Below are 20,928 nucleotides of genomic sequence, written 5' to 3'. Positions count from 1 at the left end.
TACTTTTCTCCTGCATTTGTTACTTTTCTCCTGCATTTGTTACTTTTTGTTTCTTTCATACTAGCTACTCAGACCTAAACAATATAGCATGTCTGAGTGTGGTTCGGGTTTGCATTTTCCCGCTGATTACCAATGTTCAACTTTTACTTAATAAAACATTTTGTGGGGATGTCCCCTGGCCTGTGGGGGATTCAACGAGACCCTAAGGAGGGGACGGGGGCAAAAGAATGAAGGGACAGGAGACACAAACAGCAAGACACATTTTCTGATCAAAGTCCGTCGAGCTGTATTTTCTCAGGCAATTTATACAGGCAGGGAAGGGGATAATGTGTTTGGGGAAATTTCACAGAAGCTGGGCTTTTGCCACAGTGGATATCTTGCAACCACTGATGTTTTTGTCTGGCTCAGGGCACAGAGACCACTGGGTACCTGCTTTCTCAGGAGTCAATACCTGAGGAAAAACAAAGCCTAAAACTATTCTTTCAAAATGGAGAAAGTTTGGCTCCCTGCAGTGATGGAGAGATGGTTCAGTGGTAAAATGTACTTGCTGTTCAGAAAGATCTGAGTTCAGTTAACTCACAGGGAGACTTACAAGGATATGTAACTCCTGTTGTAGGGAACCTGGGATCCTTTCTGGCTTCCACTGATGCCAGACAGGCAGGAAGTACACTTACTTTCAGACAAAGCATGCATACATGTAACAAATAAGTAAATTTCGAAGATTTAAGTAAATTTCATGTGCTATTAATATCTCTCCTTGTAAGAATGATTTCTTGATATTGTTTATCCATTTGTAATCAGCTCCCATGTGCCTTCTGCTGTTGAATTCTTTTAGTGTCTAGTTTGTAAATATTGTCCCTATTTATCAGGTCTTCCCTTTGTGGAGTTTTTCCCCTTTTGGGGTGGGGGTGGGGATGGGGGCAAAGACTTTTATAAGAATTATTTTTTGCTAGTGTACAGAGTGTCAGTTTTCCTATGGCATTTCCACAATACTTTGTTTGGGTTGAATTCATACACCCCCATATCTCTGCCCCATATTCGTACTCCTCCATTCCCAGGATTCCCCTTGCTGACTTAGTGTTGCATGTGTTCTATCACCCTCTCTTCATGACCTCTTTAGGGCCATTTTTGATGTTCATGGGCCTCTCTCTGTTTTTATAACCTCTATTCACACTCATGCCCATACATACATACATACACACACACACACACTCACACACTCACACATACACACAAATATATATATTTATGTATATATATTTATGTATATGTGTGTTATTTTTATTAAGTTTTACTATATATAATATTTATAATATATTATTAACATAATATTTATTTTATTTCAATTTGTATATAAATTAGAAGCTGAGATTTTCATATGACAGATAACACGTGATATTTATCTTCCTGAGCCTGGGTTGCCTCATTTAGCATATTTTCCAGACATTTCTTGCAAACTTTCTGATTTTATTTTTTTCCTTGTGACTGGAAAAAGTCTCAGCATGTGTATCTACCACGCTTTCCTTATCCATTTATCAATGGAATGATATTTCAGTCATTCCCATTTCCCGAACTATTGTGAATTGAACACAGCCACTGGGTCAATGAACACAGTTGATCAAGCTCTGTGGAGTGGGACATAGACTCTTTTGGGGGGATGTCAAGGACCAGTATGTCTGGGACATGTGCTAGGTTCATTTTTAGTTTTTTGAGAATTCTCCACAGTTATTTCTGGAGTGGCTGGTACAGTTTGCAATCCCACCCATGCTGAGCAGCGAGGGTTACAGTTCCGTTTCTCTTCCCCATCCTCTCCAGCATTTGTTGTCAGTTGTCTTGTTGATGTATGGCATTCTGACTGGGGTAAGATGAAATCTCAAGGCTGTTTTGATTTGTGTTTCCCTAATTGCTAAAGATGTTGAAAGCTATTCTAGATCCCTCTTGGTCATTTTTATTTCTTCTTTGGAGAACTCTCTGTTCAGATCTATGGCCCATGGATTTTTTTTTTTTTTTGTTTTTAAACTTGGTCATTTGTTTTACTGACTCTTTTGGTTTTTTAAGTTCTTCATCAACTCTGGACATTCATATTCTATCACATTCTATCAGAATCTTTCAGCTTCACCTTCAAGTTGTAAAAGAATGCTTCCAGTTCGGTGTGCTTCCCTTTCGTTTGGTTGATGGTTTCCTTTGTGGTAAAGATGCCCCATTTGTCTGTTTGTTATTGACCTTAATTCCTAGGCAAATGGTGTTCTGTTCAAAAAATCCTTTCCAGGACCTGTATCATATAGTGTAGTGACTGTGTTTTCCATAGCAGGCTCAGTATTTCAGGCTTCATTCACACTGAAGTCTTTTATCTGTTGCAAGTTTAGGTTTTTCAAAACCTAATTTAATAAGAGTTCTCAAATGCTTCCATCCCAGGATGTGGTCTATCGTAGAGAAACTTTAATGGGCTATTTTCTAGTGTTTGGGTGGAATATTCTTCAGATTTGTTTTGTTTTCAGATGCCTTATCTTTTTCTTATTGCTTTTGTGTATTGTTTTTCTTCCCTTGCCTCTGGAATAGCCTGTTCTTTCTTATCCTGACCCTTCACCATTTATCTGGGGGAAGCTTCTATGCATTCTTTTTTTTTTTTTTAATTTTTTTCAAGACAGGGTTTCTCTGTGTAGCCCTGGCTGTCCTGGAACTCACTCTATAGATCAGGTCTGCTTCAAATTGTCTATTTCTGCCTCCCAGTGGGATGAAAAGCTTGCATGCCACACACCCGGTTTCTTTCCTTCTCTCTCTCTCTCTTCCTTCCTTCCTTCCTTCCTTCCTTCCTTCCTTCCTTCCTTCCTTTTTCTTTTTTTGGTTGGTTGTTTTAGTTTTGGTTTTCTGTTTGTTTGTTTGTTTGTTTGTTTGATTTGGTTTGTTTGGTTTGGTTTTTGGTTTTGATCTTTCCTGACAGGGTTTCTCTGTCTAGCTTGGGCTGTCCTGGAACCTGCTCTGTAGGTTTATGTGCTTTCATACTTAGAAATCATACTGATGTTTTAAATACAAATATCTGAAATAACAGTCAATCTTTGAAAAGTTTACTTCCCCCTAACTTCCCGCTGGTGTGTTTGTTCTATCTTTTCTAACCAAGTAACCTGATTCTCCATGTTATCAAGATTCTTATAAGGCATCTGAAATGTGTTTTTTTTTATGTTGCCTAACCATACCAAAAACTTAACTCTGACACTCAGGGTTAGTCAGTCTTCTCAGAACTCAGGAGACTAATATTTATCATCAGCTGAGCCTTCATCATTTTGTTAAAGTTTAATTCACTTCTGAAGTGAAAACCCTGCTGTCTAAGGGGATTTGGTGGCCTGGTTTGAGAATTTCTCTAGATTAGTCTGTCTTTGATCAGAACTTACTAACTACCCTGTTAGAGAAACTTTTTCCAGTTTTATCTATAGTCCTAAGCCTGCTCCATCACTTACCAGCTATCACATGCTGGCCCGGTGAAAATGTCTAAGTCTAATGTCTGTCATAAAGGCTGTGTCTCCCTCCTGTCCAGATTTTGCTTGGCATATTAAGGCTGAAGTTGATGTCTTACTGTCTTGCAGTTTTACTTCTTATAATTGTTGGGTTTCAGACCCTGGGACGAAGGGCTGAGGTGCATATTTACATATCAAAGCAGAGCTGCTGTCCAGGTTCTCCCAGCATCCCTCAGTCCCTACATGGCATGCCCCACACCCAACCCTGTACTCAGGGGGTGGGCTGCCCTTCCCCCAGAGGCTCCTGCCTATATAATCCATGCATTTCGGTTTCCCCTCTTTCAATTTCTCTATTGCATCTGTCTGTCTGTCTGTCTGTCTCCTCCTCCTCTTCTACCTCCCCCTCTCCTCCTCCTCCTCCTCTTCCTTTTCCTTTTCCTTCTCCTCCTTCTTCTTCTCTCTACCTGTGTGCAGTACTCCGTTTCTCTTCCCTCTCTCCTCTCTCCCTCCCCAGGGTGATATCCCTGGCTTCCCAATAAATCTGCATTTATATACTCTAATCTGGCTTGAATTGGCTCATTTCACCAGGGATGGGGGGGGAGAGAAATAACTTATCAGTAATTATCTTGTTAATTTGACTGTAAAATTACTGTCTAACACAGTAATCAATTATGGTTGTCTTAATCACAGCTTATAAGAATGATATCTCTGTATCTCACTAAGTAAAACACCACCCCAGCACTCAAACAGAATTTAATAAGTCTGGGGTTTAGAGTGACATCATACAGGTTGAAGCTCATGGCATATAAGCGTCTGTCTGTGTCCCTAGGCCTCAGTGTCCTTAGCAACAAAATAATCATAATAGCAAGACCTGCCGGTAGGCGGTGGTGGCACACACCTTTAATCCCAGCACTTGGGAGGCAGAGGCAGGCAGATTTCTGAGTTTGAGGCCAGCCTGGTCTACAGAGTGAGTTCCAGGACAGCCAGGGCTATACAGAGAAACCCTGTCTCGAAAAAAACAAAACAAAACAAAAAACAAAAAGACCTGCCTTAGAGGTAGTTTAGGGGATGTAAGGTGAGAATTTGTGAATTCTTTCAAGAATTCTAGGAAGATAGTCACATTAGAGGCCATGCTGTTATAGTCTCATCCACGTGACTGCCCAAACTTGAGTTGAAAAAAGAGGATGCCAGTGGTCATGTCACTCTGGACATGGAAAAGCCCACCAGCCTTCAACGCTACACAAAGAACTATAGGTAACTAAGGAAAGCTGGCAGCAAGGGAGGTTATCTTTCCCAGGGAAAAAGCACACCAGTTGTTTGTCTTTTACCAAATGGTTTACCCTGAAAATACACATACAGGTAACACATGGACTAAATAGATTATATTTAGGAATATATAGGTATATACATACATGTACATATGTGCACAGAATAACAATAAGTGGGGCAAGGGCCTTAAATTTAATAGAGAGTGGAGAGGGGTATATGAGAAAATTTAGAGGGAAGAAATGGAATATAGTAATATGTCTACTAGAGCCTTTATGTCTGGCTTTAAGTGAAATGTATAGTAAAGCCATTGTGTCAGGCTTTAATGGAAAGGTTTCAGCAAAGCCTTTGCTATGTTTGATCAATCAGTAGAGGCTGAGAAAATGTTTTGAGACTGTTTGAACCTTGAACAAATGTCTCTCTAGAGAATTTGCACTTGGTGTGACTCGAGAGCTTGTGACTCCACCAACCTTGGTCCTAAGACACTCCTGCCAAACCTGGAGTTCTTACTTTTGATTATGGCTAGCCATGGTCAGAAGGGACTGAGATTTGTGTGGGTGTTCTGCTCTCACTGGTACAAGGGCAAGGTAACCTTGGTAACTTGAACCTTTCTCAATCCCAGTTAACCTTGTATTATGTTTGAATAAGGTAACAACAAGCTGGAGTCAGCTAGCTGAGTGCCAGTCTTTTCCGAGAAGGCTGAACCCCTCTGCTCCCTTGGAAAAGGAACGCTTAACATTTTGGTGAACTCTCTCTCTAGTATGGCACCTACAATCGACACCAATATAAATAAGGGAAGGGAGAAACATTATGTTATACTCTCAAAAACTGAATGAATAAATAAATAAAATACAACCTTAGAAGTTAAAACATTTCTAAAAGAGATTCTTTAAAATTATTTTTTTTTAAAAAAATCATCCCTTCAATGGCTCTTTTTGAAGCAGTATGTGATTTTATACATATGTATAAAAGTTAGAATCCTAAATTTTTCATTGATAGAATACTAACGCCAATAATGTATTCTTTGAAATACCTTCCTCAAGAGAGTTACTCTAGGTGATTATTGAGCCTCTCTAAGCTTTATGGTACAGAAAAAAGTTACAGGACATGTTGCATGTAATTTTGAAAAAACATGCTTCCTCCTTTCCCGCTGCCAGTCCCACTCCGAGCTTACCCATTCCTCCCGGCTAGGTTCTAGCTACCACGCCAGCTTCTATCTTTTTCTGCCCACCTTTGCTCCTAGGAAGAAAAACATTCAGACACCTTTATTATCTTTGAATTTGCCCTATAACACAATAACTGCGTGCAGAATCTCTTACCCTAACCTTATCAGCTAGCCTATATCAGCCATATACCAGTGGCAGAGGTCCCCGGTTCTAGCTACCTCAAGATCGTACATGGCTGTTGTATGTTTCTCATTCCAAAGCCTGGCCCAAAAGACTCCTTCTCTTTCCTCATGTCCCTTTTTCCTCCTGGGATCCCGAAGTCCCACCTTTACCCTTTGCCCAGCAATTGGCTCCCACCTTCTTTATTGACCAAGTCAAGAACCAATCAAGAACATGCCACTTCCTTTATGTAGCCTTTCAACAATGAACTACCTGGGGTGTATGTACAGAAGAGAGAGTGAAAATTGTTCAATGACTTGCAGGGGAAATTGTGGTGGGAACAACTAAGTGGAATCTTGGAGGAGGAGCAGGAGTCTACCAGGAGAGTGAGGAAAGGAGGTGGATGTTAGAGCAGGAAACTAAGAGACTTGAAATCTATCTTTCTTTCCCATCCCCACTGTTGCTTTCATAGTCAAACATATTTTCCGGAGCCATATTCATCCAACTGGCCTTGGGATTGAACCTCTACCTGGCTGTCTTCATCCTCTTGGCTATCACTGCTTTTTACACAGTGGCTGGTAAGACTGACTCCGGTTTTACTCACCCATGATATGTTCTGTTTGTCCTCCCCTGATCTGGGATTAGTAGACTCTGTGTTAGTCTTCCAAGGGCCAGAATGAGGATACCATCCCAATGACACTGTGAGAATAAAGCACAGGACAAGAGGAGCAATTGCAAGAAATGCAACAGAATGTTCCATTAGATGTAAGAAGATTGATAAAGACAACAGCATGAGGCTGAACAGGTTACATATAGAAATATATGTGTGTAAATATGTGTACATATACACATGTAACAACAATTAGTGTAAAAGAGGTCATGAATTTGAAAAGGAGCAAGGATCTATAGATATATAGATTTATAGACAGATATATAGATGGATATACAGGTAGATATATAGATAGATAGATAAATATATAGATATTCCAAACAAGGGTAACTGAGTAGGTTATTATGGTAAGTTGTCAGTTTTCCCTTATTTAATATTCAAAAACTGACCAACATGGAATTCCACCAATAATTCACAGAACTTTGTATCTAAGTAAGAAAAGAAAATGAATTAAATATGTTAATAAACACTTAGAAGATAATGATGTCAAGACAAGCCAGGACTCACATGGGACCCATGATATGTTGTCTGCTGACTCTTTTCTACTTTTGGGAGAGAGGAGAGCCTAGAGGTGAAGAGGGAAATCAGGATGCATGGGTAAAATGTCCTGCTCTGATATTTTCTCTCCATAGGGGGCTTGGCCTCAGTGATCTACACAGACTCTCTGCAGACTTTAATCATGCTGGTTGGCTCTTTAATTCTCATGGGGTTTGGTAAGTGAAGATTGTGTGCTCTTCCTTCGGCTGGGGAATTATGGGAAATGTTCCTGTCTGTGTCTTCTGTAATGTTGCCTCCTGGTTTCACTGCATCATACTTCCATTTCATATGTAGATCCCTTAATGGGAATGTTAACAATCCAGTCATCTGGATGGGGTTCTTTGGCTGGATTAGATAAAGACTGTAGGTAGACTTGGGAAATAGCTTCAGTCCTGGCAGCACCAAGCCCATTCATCTGTTGGGAGTCATTGTCCCATGAACTTTGCTAGGCAGATGTGAATTAACATCTAAACAATCTACTTTATCTTGAATGATGATATTCCTTTCTTCTCAATTCAGTCTCCTTGTAAAGCTTTCCCTTGAGTTTTCTACTTGGGTTATTGAGCTTTTCATTTTGGCCTGAGTCCTCTTTAAATTTCTGTTTCTTATTACATTTTGAAACCCTGTATTCTTCTCTTCATCACCTCCTTCAGCCTTATATTGTGTTTTCTTGTGCATCAGCTCAGATGCATTTAACTTATTGAGATATTACTTCATGTCCTTCTTAAAGGTCTTGAAATTTTTGATGAGTATATTACTACTATTTTTAATTTTGTATTTTGGGGTTAGTCTAGGTAACTGTGTTGAAACAATGGCTGGAGCAATAAGGCACTGGGAAGGAATTAAAAAGATACAAATAGGAAAAGAAATCAAACTATGCCTGTTTGTCAATGGTGTATTAGACAAAAGAAATCCCAAAGATCTACAATAAAACCTCTAGAAATAATAAACAATGTGGCAGGATACAGAATAAAAATTCAAAACTCAACAGCCTTTCTAAATACCAACAACAAACACAGAGAATGAGATCATGGACACACTCCCATTCACAATATCCTCAAAGAAAACAAGATATCTCAAAATAAAGCCAAGCACAGAAATGAAAGACAACACAATAAAAACTTTAAACCTCTGAGATAAAGGCACTGGAAAATGGAAAGACATCCCATGCTCATGGATTGGCAGAATTAACTTGTGAAGATAACCATTTTACCAAAAGTTATTTACAGATTTAACACAATCCTAATCAAAATCTTCATCTAGTTGGGATAGAAAAAACTATCCCAACATTATTATAGAAGCACAAAAGACAACAGCTAGGTAAAATAATACTGAGCAAAAAGAGAAATACTGACCGGATTGCTATTCCAGATCTCCAGGTATATTACAGGGCCATAATAATAAAAACAATGTGGTATTGGAACAAAAACAGACATGTAGATTAATGGAACACGTTGTCTTATCCTAGCTTGTCCTAAGATAGCCCATTACATCCTACGCATAGCATCCAAGTGCTTTTATAGTCGCCAAACCTTTTATATTCCTCCAAAAACAACCAACCAACCAACCAAACAACAACAACACAACACCATGATTCGGCTTGTCACAGAAACTTCTGTCTTAGTTGTTTTTTTTTTTTTTCACTGTGACGAAACACTAGAGCAAGTCAGCTTTTAGAATGAAGAGTTTATTTGGGGCTTGCAATTTAATAGATACAAGAAATCATGACTGTCACGGTGGAAAGGAACATGGCAAACAGTTAGGCATCATGCTGGAGCAGAGTCTTCGAGCTCACAGCCTAATCCACAAGCAAGAAGCTAAGAGTACACTGAGAACGGTTTGAGTCAAACCCCACCTACTTTGTTAAACACACCTCCAAGTCCATACCTCCTGTGTAGTCAGGGTTTCTACTGCTTCAATAGAACATCATGACCAAAAAGCAAGTGGGGAGGAATGTAAAAGTAACTTTAAATCATCTGACGTACTTGTTGTCTTGAAGGCTTACTGCTCACTAAGCTCACCCTTTCCAGCTCTTTCTGAACTCTGGCTGGCTAGATCAACTCAGCTGGTTTGGCGCAAACTCCTCTCCAAACTGACTCATTCAAGATGGCTTCTCTCAGCTTCTGATTGAATTGCTCTGCTTGGTCTCGAACTAACTCTGACAATCTGTTCTAATCTGGCTGCTTTCTCAAGCTATGGCTTGCTCTGTCCTCACTTGCAACCTATTTTTGTAAAACTCTTGGGAAAACTGCATCTCTCTCTCTCTGTCTCTCTCTCTGTCTCTCTCTCTCTCTCTCTCTCTCTGTGTGTGTGTGTGTGTGTGTGTGTGTGTGTGTGTGCTGTCTCTTAAGTCACCCCTCTTTCCTGTGCTGTTCTCATGAGAGGTGTGGACATCCAATTTCTGATTTATTCTGTCAAATCTTTCTCTGATTTTGTTAGTTCGTCTGCCCCTCAATTAGATGTCACTTTCAAACATGGCTGCTTCCCTCTACAAATTAACCTAACCTATATTGTTAGGGATTAAATATGTGTATTAAGGATGTCTCTGTGTTCCAGCTAGATCATACTGTAATCCGGGGAGTGTCTGCCTTCCAGCTGAATCACATATACTGAGAAGGTCTTTAGATGTGCCCTTGACAGAGCAACCATGTTGATGGATTAAAATTCCTCTATAGGGGAAAGCATTTATTTTGGCTTACACTTCCATATGTTGGCTTACATTTCCATCATTGAAGTTAGTCAGGACAGGAACTCAAGCAGTACAGCAACCTAGAGACAAGAACTAATGCAGAAGCCATGGAGAAGTGCTGCTTACTGACTTCCTCCTTAAGGCTTGCTCAGCCTACTTTCTTGTAGAACCTAGGAGCACCAGCCCATGGATGGTACCACCCATAACATGCTGAGTCCTCCCCAAACAATCACTAATTAAGAAAATGCCTTTCAGATCTGCCTACAACTCAATCTTATGTAGGAATTTTCTAAATTGAGGTCCCCTCCTTTCAAATGACTTTAGCTTGTGGCAACTTGACATAAAGCTATCAAGAAACATCCTAATTCTTACAAGCAGTTCCACTAACTATGGACAAAGTATTGAAAGATAGGAGCCTATGAAGGCCATGCTCATTCAAAGTGCCATACTAACACTAAAGGCCTTTTGAAAATCCCTATAGAAACCTACTACTGTAGGCTCATCCTAATAAATAGAAAAATATAAAAGGAGTTTTAAATGGAATTACCATATAATGGTAGACTTACATCAGTTGGGACAGGAACTCACACAGGACAGGAACCTGGAGGCAGGAGCTAATGCAGAGATCATGGAGGGATGCTACTTACTGGCTTGCTTTCCCTGGCTTGCTCAGATTGCTTTCTTATAGAACCCAGGACCACCAGCCCAGGGATGGCACCACCCACAATGGACTGGCCCTCCCCCTTTGATCATTAATTGAGGAAAATGCCTTACAGCTGAATCTCATGGAGGCATTTCTTCAAGGGAGGCTCCTTTCTCTGTGATAACTCCAGCTTGTGTGAAGTTGACACCCAAATTCAGCCAGTACACACCCCCAAAGAACTATTTCTAAACAGGTCCACTTTCCCTGTTCCAAATAACCTTTCTTTTCTACTACCTCTGGTGGGTGGTGGGTTAGAGAGGAGGTTGAACCCTTATTAAAATAGATTGTGAAGGGTTGGAAAGATGGCTCAGTGGTTAAGAGCACTGACTGCTTCTTACAGAGGTCCTGAGTTCAATTCCCAGCAACCACATAGTGACTCACAACAATCTGTAATGGAGTCTGGTGACCTTTTTTTGTAGCCGCCTGCAGCCATGAAATAACTGGGTTCACCTGAAAGGGGGGGAATGAAAGAAGGGATGGAGGGTGAAAAGAGATGAAGCTAAGACAAAGTTCTCTGATCAAGGCTCAATGCTTTCATGTTTATCTTTCAATTTAAGGGGGAAGCCCCACCTCCACCACCAAACTCCTTCTTGCTCCACTCTCTTTGGGGTGTGGGTAAGGGGACTCCATCCTAAATCTCAGCGGGAGGTATCTCAAGGCAAGATCAGTGGGTCATCTGCATAAAGTATAGAATCACAAGAACAAGCTTCAGGTGGCAAAAAACATGTTTCTCCTTAGTGGTGTATAAACAAGTCTATTCTTCTCAGCTCCTGTAGCAGACTGTGGGTCACTAAGGTGGTTAACACCTGAGTCCTATTGTTTGGTCTGTTGTGGTAAACAGGTCTGCTCAAGGCTGGGGAAGGTCACACTCTTTTGGTGTATCTGAAGAGAGCAATGGTGAATACATAAAATAAGTTTTAAAAAATAGATTGTGAAAAATATACACTAACACTCCTGCTTCAGCCTCCAAAGTTCAGAGAGTTTCTGTGTTCACCAAAAATACTTTATGTTACTTCCCTATTGGAGAAATTCTTGGCAAAGATTTTTCTAATATTTGATATCCGGTGAGCAGCTTTTCTCCTAGATCATTCTGAATCTTGTCAAGTTGACAAATGTTTACAACTCTAAAGGTGGTGATAACTGAGAAAATGGAGACAGTAAATGAGGCAGACTGCAGTCTTCTGCAATGGCCAACTTTATTCAGAGCATCAGACAATTTATACTCTGAGGGTTAAAGCAAGTCATCTGCATAAAGTATAGAATCACAAGAATGAACTGCATGTGGCAAAAACATGTTTTTCTGTAGAGGTGTATAAACAAATAGCAAGAGCCCGTTGAGTCTAACGTGAACACACTCCTACCCACTATACCTGGGAGAGCCACGAAAGCACACTCCAAGATCAATTGTGTTCTTGAAGGAATGGGGATCACAAGACTCTTGTTTCCTGTTTTCTCACAAGCACACAGAATTATTCAACAACTCCATTTTAGAATGTATTCTAACAGACAAGTTTTGAACCATTGTATCCCCCATACTGAGTTACACTTCTCTGAAAGTCTCTCCCTTGTGGCTAGCCTTTGGCCTTGTTGCTAGTCATTGGGGACAGCACTGATTGTCTATGGACCTGGTCTTTACAGAGGTTTCCCAGTGATAAAATGATAAAAGCAATTTTGTCTCCTCTCTCTCTCTCTCTCTCTCTCTCTCTCTCTCTCTCTCTCTCTCTCTTTCTCTCTCTCTTGGCCCCCAACCACTCTCCTCCTTGAGTAAAGGGCAGGCCTCCCAGGGATGATATCAAGCAAGCATGGCATATTAAGTTGCTGTGGTTACAGCTGAATGAGACAACCCAGTGGGAGGAAGAGTCCCAAAAGCTCCACCAGTGCTCAGGAGTTTGATTCTTAAAGCTGCAGACTCAGAATTATCTCAAAATGGCTTCCTGACATTGTGGTATGAGGGAAGAAAAATATTTCTAGTTGCTAGTTGCTCTGAAGACTCCAGGATTTCTGTAAGGTTGGACTGGAACTCTGTTCACTATTGAGTCTAGATTGAGTCCATGGATTAATTATATTTTCCCAATAACCCACCCTCCCCTCTCCCCACCATGGGTAAATTGTATTTTCCCAATCTTCTCTCTCTCTCTCTCTCTCTCTCTCTCTCTCTCTCTCTCTCTCTCTGTGTGTGTGTGTGTGTGTGTGTGTATGTGTGTGTGTTGTCCCGCATCTACCCCCACCACTGGACATGGCCAATTAGGGGGCCAGAACACTACACTTATCCCACACCTTGCCCATTCGGGTACTGGGCTGCAGGGAAATGCTGAGACACTGTTCTGGGAATAGGAAAGCACAGTCTGAGATGTGGAAAAGCCAGAGCTCATTCTAGGGCCCTCAGGACTGTGAAGAGATGTGGAGCTGTTGGGTTCTCTGACTCTTGGACATCCAAGCACTGCTGCAAGTCATGGAAGAACAAAGAACAGAGTTGGGGGCTGTGGACTGGGGACAGCATCTAGCCGAGAGCGGGGAGTAAGGGAATCTCCAGTTTGTCCCAGCGGTGATTGTCCTTAGCTTGGCAGAGGCAGGCTTGGTGGTAGCTATGTCTGGGAGTGCAGAGAGACCTTCTACAAGAGAATTAAGCTGTGGTTCTGTAGCTGAATGCCTCCTCCATGGTTCCTCGTGGCAGATCTTGATGAAAGAGACAGTCCACAATCCTAAACAGTACATTGTCTGTTCATGGTGGGAAATGGATGCATAACATTCCATACCTACTTCTCAGGGTAGACCTGTGACTAAATATCTTTTACAGGGAGGAATGTCTGGGAAAGGAAGCTTATTGGCTAAGCCCTCTGGGCCTCTAGGCACCTCATTAGCATGGAGAACTGTTTTGGGCCTACGTGACCATGTGGAACTTTTCTTTCTTTCTTTCTTTCTTTCTTTCTTTCTTTCTTTCTTTCTTTCTTCCTTCCTTCCTTTCTTTCTTTCTTTCTTGCTTTCTCTCTCTCTTTCTTAAGATTTATTTATTTTTTTATTTTTATGAGTATACTGAAGCTATCTTCAGACACACCAGAAGAGGGAATTGGATCCCTTCACAGATGGTTATGAGCCACCACGTGGTTGCCGGGAATTGAACTCAGGACCTCTGGCAGGGCAGTCAGTGTTCTTAACTGCTGAGCCATCTCTCCAGCCCAGACATGTTTCTTTATGTGAGAAGCATGGTTTGTGTTCCAGGTCAGGAGTCTGGCAGGGAGCAGTGAGTCACCTAATGAAATGATGGAAGGGGATGTCTCAGCGGGCCCATGCCAAGGCATCTCTTCCCACGAGGGACCAGCCACATGATGGTAAGCATAGAATAGAGTTTATTCAGGGCATGGGAGAAGAGCCAGGAGGGTAGTAGAGGCAGAGAGAGAGAGAGAGAGGCTGGCCATGACCACATGGAGAGAGGGGGAGGGAAAGGGGGTAGGGGCAAGGTGACAGAGAGAAGCTATAGGCAACAGAGCAAGGGACTAAGAGAGCAAGAGAGGGGGGAGGCCGGCAAGTAGCCCCTTTTATAGTGGGCAGGCCTACCTGGCTGTTGCCAGGTAACTGTGTGGAGAAGCATACCTGGCTATTGCCAGATAGCTGTGGAGGTGGAATTTAGACAGAATACTAACATTCCCCCATTTTGGTTTAATTAAAAAAGAAAAATTAGAAAGAGGTGATGGTGAAGCAGAATAGGGTCGTCGTGATATCTGGCTACTTCCTGCTGGCATGGGGGAGCATGTCTTTAGGGGGAACCTAGAAGAATGGGTATGGGGGATATTTGTCCGGTCTTAGGAGAGTTGGCTGTTTTCTGATGTCCAGGGTCTGTGGAGCCATCTGAGGATAGGCCAGAAGGAACAGGTCCAGGAGAAGCAGCTGTGTGTGTGGAAGGAGATGAAATATCTGGAGGTTGTTTCTCTGGAGCTGTTCTGGATGTGCCTGGACTTGACAAGATGTAGGGAATAAGATTAAGTACATTTGGGAGAAAGAAATTTTTTCTAAGATGTACATTTGAAACCCAGAGGGATCCCACCCTTTGTAATAGGTAATAAGTGGGAACTTTAGGTAGATGTACTTATCTGGATGATGTCTATTTGGTCCATGAGAGGTTGATCTGAGTGGATTTCCTGTAGTTTATAAATTTACAAAAGAGATAACAGCATGAGTTAACAACACAAACAGTCTTTAAGATGAGCCTTTGTTGGATCATATAGTGAAATGTTTTATTAGATTAGGCAAGTTTATAGGAACTCAGATAATTTAGGACAGTAGGATAGCAAGAAGAGGAAATATGAAGCATTTAATTGATGGCAACTGAGTTTACGTAATGAGGTAACAGATAATATCTGTGGAAGCTTAGCTGTCAATGTAGTCAGGAGGCTGAGAAAGAGTAAACAATAATCTACCAGTTATATATTATTTTAAAAAATGACAGAGTCCACTAGCCAACAGTTCCCGTGGTCTCCATAGTCTCTTGGGTGAAGTCAGTTTGGCTTCCAAGCATAGAAGATGCAGGGCTTTTTTTTTTCTGTGGAATGGATACACGTGACATGAGAAATGACCTACCTTGGTTTAGCCAAGTCATTTGACTCAGAGCATCCAGTTTAGTCCACTGTGTTTGTTAGCATACAATCCAGGCTGTATCTTCTAGGAGTCTGGTGTCCAAGTCTTCTGAAACCATCTTGGGTCAACTGTTAGAGGATTTGGGAATTCTGTCAGCCATTAACTTAAAAAATACTATTAGTAGACTTCTGACAATATTGAGAGCCATAAGGATTGGTTGTAACTGAATAGAATTTAATAGAAATAGTAAAAATCTATTAAGACAGAACCTCTCCTATCTTGTCTTAAGTAACTTTGGTGGACTGTGTAGGCAGAGAAAAGCACATTTTTGTATTAGCAAAGAAACATTTGGCTAGGACCAGAATAAGAAAGCTGGCAACAGTGGCATAGGATTGTACAGCTGGCAGCTTGGAGCTGTGAGCCATAGGTGCTGCAGGTCAGGTCTGTGGGCCGGACTTCCTACTAGTGGCCGGAAGTCATTGCCCAGTGTCTCTGGCAGCTGCAGTGAGCAAGGAAAAGCAAGCATGTCCAGTATCACAGCAATGTTCATGTTAGTTGTTTTTGTGGCAGAAGTCACAGCTAACACTCACTTTATAGGTCCCGGGCAGAGAGGGAGAAGGAGCGCCTTTCTCGAATGCTCAAGCAGCCAAACCCTTTGTGCGGGTGGTTGTGCATGTGGGGAAGCAAGTCTCAGAGAGGGTCCCTGGCAGGATGCAAAGAGTAGGCCCAGAGCAGAGCTAAGAACCACAGAGGGGAAGGGAGCAAGCCAGGTGCCGAACGCACTGCTTTTCAGGCAAGCCAGTGTAATGAAATGGGTCCAGTTGGCCCACAAATGACAGAGGAGGCGAAGGGGGGAAGGGAGCAAGCAAGCTCCTGGACCGCTGCTTTTCAGGCAAACTGGCTGTACTAAGTGGGTCCAGGCGGCCACAGATGATGGAGGAGGAGGGGGAGTCCTAGAATGAGGGTCAGGGAAGCACAGGGTTAGTTCCAAACTCAAGAAATCTTTCCTGGGGCCATGTGGATGGTTACTCTGACCAGCCAAGGAATGGCAGAGACCACTACTGCACAGAAAGCTGACCCAGCCATGGCAGACCAAGTGGGGAGGGGGTGAACAAGTAGAACACAAAGAGTTATTAGAATGAAGTTAGATAAATGCTTGGATATAGGGAATTTCTTTCCATTTATCAGACTGCTGGCAGTATGTGTTAAGACCCTTTAAAATAATTGGGTCTAACATACCATGAAGTGACCACTTTAGTCCATTATCTAGAGGGTACCGAGTCTAGACCTTATTGCAGAGGTGTATCAATTTGGAAGGCCTCAAATCAGGAGTTAATTTTAGATATTTGAGGTTTTTCAGGAGACAACACAGTGGGGTGTCTGCAGGTACAGTCGAAGACAATGTGGTGCCCACTGGGTGATGGGGGCTGTTACCAGAGCTATTCTATTGGCATCCTGAAAGAAAAGTTGGCAATGAAAAATCAACCAAACAGCCTAGATATCAGGTCATCATGAGAATATCTAGGGGCCTCAGCAGAACTCCTGGAGCTCACCAGAAAGTATCCCACCTGATACCAGGATTTCCAGCAGCTTCGAGAACTTGGGGGGAGCTGGGAACTACTTTCAAGGGGGGAAATCACCCAACGGCCAATGTCCTAAGTCGCAGGTCAGCTAGCGGCCAGTCATATGGACTGGGGCAATGAAAAGCCAACCCTTTAGCCTAGGGAAGGCTGGCCCAGCCCCTATCTGGGCGTCCAGGGTCCCTCCCACCAGTTGGAAACTCCTTACCAATTAATAAGCCAGTGTGTGTTTGTGGGATTGTGCAGTCTGGTATCAGGAAAGGTGGAACCATGAGGTCTGTGTAGGCCAGGCCTGTCTGGCTGCCCAGTCCATGTGGCAGAGCACCATGTGAGGGCTGCAGTGGCACAGCTCACATGATGGAAGTTTTGTGAGCCTTGCAGTTGTAGCAGTGGTGGAAATTTACACAGTCTGTGATGGCAGGTAGCAGCAGATGGAGTCCGCATGGTGTAGCGGTGGGAGCAGCAGGCAGTGGGGTTGTGGCAGGCCGAATGGCGTTGGTTCTGCAGGGTCACAGCAGCCTCACAGCAGCCAGCTGCAGTTGTCGGTGGCAGCATGGGTATCAAGGTTCCTGAAGTCTTTGTTTCTGGATTTTGGCACCAGTGTTGTGTTGCCAGATAACTGGTGGGGAGGAGCATGCCTGGCTGTTGACAGATAACTGTGGAGGAAGAGTTTAGACAGAACACTAACACATAAGTCTTAGGTGTGTGCTCACCGAGTCTCCAAGTCTCAGCCTGCTCTGCCTTACCAAACTTCCAGGCATGGTTTTTACCATCCAATCTCTGTGTGTGTATGTGTGTGTTTGTGTGTTTCTTTTTCTGTGTGTGTATGGCTGTCCCTCTGTGTGTGTCTCTCTCTCCCCTCCCCCTTTCACCTCTTCTTTCTTCCTCTGTGTGTCTTTCTCTGTCTCTCTGTATGTCAGTGTGTCACCCTTCATGTGTCCCTGTCTCTGTCTCTTCCCCTTCCCCCTCTCTCCTTTCCACCCTAATCCAGAGGCCTCTGTCTTTCCCCTTCCACACACTTGTTCATATGAAATTGTAGCTCCTACTTGGTTTTGAAATAGAAAACCTGACTACAATGAAACATATATCACTAGGGTTTCAAGGTGGGAATGGAAGCCATTTATGTCTGTCCTCCTACTTCACCAGAAAGTCTGCAGAAAAGTGAGTGGCCACAGAAAGTATGACACTAAGCAAAGTGACTCAAACCTCGAAAAATCAAACAGAAAACAAGCATCGAATGTTCCCCTCTGGTGAAGATCCTAGCCTGCGATGTACACATGTATATATGGAAACACTGTAAATGTGGGTAGAGCTTAACATAGAAACGTGATGGATAAAGGTGTGACATCAGTGATAGGAAGTACAGAATGCAGGCCTGAAGGATAGAAAGATACTCTGTTCTGGTTTCAGCTGTCATGGTTGTGAGTATGTGTATGTACATGTGTATGTGCATGTGTATATGTATGAGTGTGTGTATGAGTGTGTGTATGAATGTGTATGCACATGTGTATATGCACACATGTGTGTGCCTGTTTGTGTGTGGATGTGCCACCTGTGTGTGTTTGGATGTGTGTACGTTGAGTAAACATGTAACTGGCAGAGAAAGTATAAAGCCATTGCAAAGTTCTGTTGCTTCTAAATGTTCATTTTGTAACTGTGAACAGTCTAGTGAGATGTGTAGAGTTTGGTACTGGGAAAATGTTATTAAGTGGCCACCTTAATTGAGCTGCACAAGTGTTTTTATGTATGAGTTCATCGATTTGGTAAGTGATTTACTTAACAAATAAGAAAGAAACAACATTAAAGAGTGTGGGAAAAAGGGCCGCAGTGATGTCCCAGAGACTTTCCATGCAGCAGGTTCCACAAACAGAAGAAAGTCTAAGGTTCCAAAAGCTGGGAGCTTTGGTTATGGCAGGCCCCAGTGGCACGAGAAAGTCCTTGGTTCCAAAAGGGTTTATTTTCAAGGCGTATGGTAGATGGATCTGGATGTACCCCCCTAAAACTGAGGGCAGATCTGAATTAAATAGGGAGGGAGAAAGAGAGAGGGTCTGGAGAATGGTTAATTGGTTCCACCCTATGGCCTTAATTAATATGTAAATCTCTTTAGAGCCTGTCACACCCTCTACCTGTGCACTTTGGGAGGGGCTGTAATGGCCTACATGACTGAACAACGTAAGTCCATGGAGAATAAACTGCATGTCAGGACCCTGGGTTCTGGGGATGTGGCCAAACACCTGCCATTTCTCCCTTGGAGTCTCAGGGTTCCAGACCCATGCCCAGCCATGAACCAAGATACCCTTATGCAGACCCACAAAAGAGTTATTTTCTTTGAATACTCAGCAGAAGCCAGTATTCTATCATAAATGATCCCTCAGGCATGCACCGACCATTGGGGAAAGTACTGAAGTCATGACCATGCTAATAGGAAGCACTCAAGTACCTTCACTGCAGTGGAGTGCTCTTGAGGATGCACTGTTTGAAATCCTAACACATTCTATCTGATTCCTTTCTAGCATTTGCTGAAGTTGGAGGCTATGAGAGCTTTACAGAGAAGTACATGAATGCCATCCCCTCTATAGTCGAGGGGGACAACCTGACGATCAGCCCCAAGTGCTACACTCCTCAGCCAGACTCCTTCCACATCTTCCGAGATCCTATCACTGGAGACATCCCATGGCCAGGACTGATATTTGGAATGACCATTTTGGCCATCTGGTACTGGTGTGCAGATCAGGTGAGCATAGACATTTGCAGGTGTGACTGTGTTTATTTTTATTTTTCTTGTTTGATGTCAAAGCATCTAGCTTTTTCTATTTTGTGCACATTGACAATATTTAAAGTGTCAGATACTTTTCTATGTCTTGTATATAGAAAACAGATGTCTTGTTCTCTCCTCACCACATTATGTTTTCTCCCCTCAGAGACACATTCGGCTCTTTGATTTAAGTTTTTTTAGACTTCTTTTCTAGTCTCTAAACCACTGTGTTTGGTATATTCCATGGCACATCAGAACTGATATAATTTGCCCTTGGAGTGTCAGAGGAAGTAGCCCTTATAAACTGTTGTTGAGAATGTAAATTAATTCACCACAAAAATACATATAGAGCTTCCTCAAAAAGCTGCAAATACCATATTGGCCACTAGGTGTGTGTGTAGATCCAAAGTCAGTGGACCAGAGATATTTGCACATTCAGATTTACTGTAGCACTGTCCACTATACCCAAGTTATAGAATCTTCCTAGACGTGCAACAGCATATGAATAGAAGAAGAAAATGTCCTGTATACATACAATAAAGTTGTATTCCACTTTTATGAATGAAATTGTCATTTGCAGGAAAGTAGGTTTATAAACTGAAATGTAAGACTCTAACAAGCCTTAGCTTTCCAGGGACCCCCTGAGAGAACAACATGGAGCCAGAGATCAATGCAAAAGCAATAATAATTTTATTGTTCCAGCATGCTGTGGTCATCCTGCATCCAAAAGGAGAGGTGACTACCCAGAGCAGCTCATTTGGTCAGTTTTTATACAGTTTTTAGGTGTAGCATAGAGAAACATTGACTAGGAACAATATGATTAGCAGAACAGTGTGACTTTTAAACTGATTGGTCTTTAGGAAATGAGGTGACAAGGACTTCCCTTGTCTGTGGGTGGCCAATGGTCCGTCCTGTGCAATATGTCCACGTGCTCTGGGCCTCCCCCACCTGCAGGTTGGTCCCCAACCCCTGTGGTCTAAGGAATGTTAATTAGCGTCTCTCTTCCAGAGAGACAAGTGTTCCAAAGTTCCTGAGTTGACCTCTTCACAATATTGAGCAAAATAACCCAGACTCAGAAGGCCAAATATGTTTTCTCTCATATGAAGACCATAAATTTAAATATATGTCATACAGGCATAGAGCTTGAAATTAGAAGCTGGGTAGGATCTCACAGAGTTGTGAGATACTGCTGAGCCTAGAGACTGCAAAGCTAAGTGTGGCCAGCAGAGGGCGTGGGTATGTAAAGGGGAAAAGCTGGAAAGTAAACAGCTCTAGATTCTTTGGTTTTTGTTTTATTATTAATTTGATTATTCACTTTATACCGCAATCACACACACACACACACACACACACACACACACACACACACACACACACAC

At 42.3% G+C, this 20,928-nt stretch overlaps 2 protein-coding genes across 2 annotated transcripts in view; one reads left to right on the top strand and one right to left on the bottom strand.

The window, feature by feature from the left end:
- The window catches only part of LOC114626547 (solute carrier family 5 member 4-like), a 197,771-nt gene that overhangs the window by 97,684 nt on the left and 79,159 nt on the right, over positions 1–20,928 (bottom strand). The window lies entirely within an intron of this gene.
- LOC114626506 (solute carrier family 5 member 4-like) overlaps positions 1–20,928 on the top strand; it is a 60,949-nt gene that overhangs the window by 12,165 nt on the left and 27,856 nt on the right. Inside the window, exons 5-7 of the mRNA XM_028773912.1 lie at positions 6,516–6,621; positions 7,346–7,426; positions 19,308–19,528. Of these exons, the coding sequence (XP_028629745.1) occupies positions 6,516–6,621; positions 7,346–7,426; positions 19,308–19,528 (408 nt within the window). The remainder of the gene's footprint in view (positions 1–6,515; positions 6,622–7,345; positions 7,427–19,307; positions 19,529–20,928) is intronic.

This window comes from Grammomys surdaster, unplaced genomic scaffold (genome assembly GCF_004785775.1).
Source record: "Grammomys surdaster isolate TR1022 unplaced genomic scaffold, NIH_TR_1.0 237, whole genome shotgun sequence".
In the NCBI taxonomy this organism is placed as follows: Eukaryota; Metazoa; Chordata; class Mammalia; order Rodentia; family Muridae; genus Grammomys; species Grammomys surdaster.
Note: the sequence above shows the minus strand (reverse complement) of the source record. Positions and strands in the feature narration are given on the sequence as shown.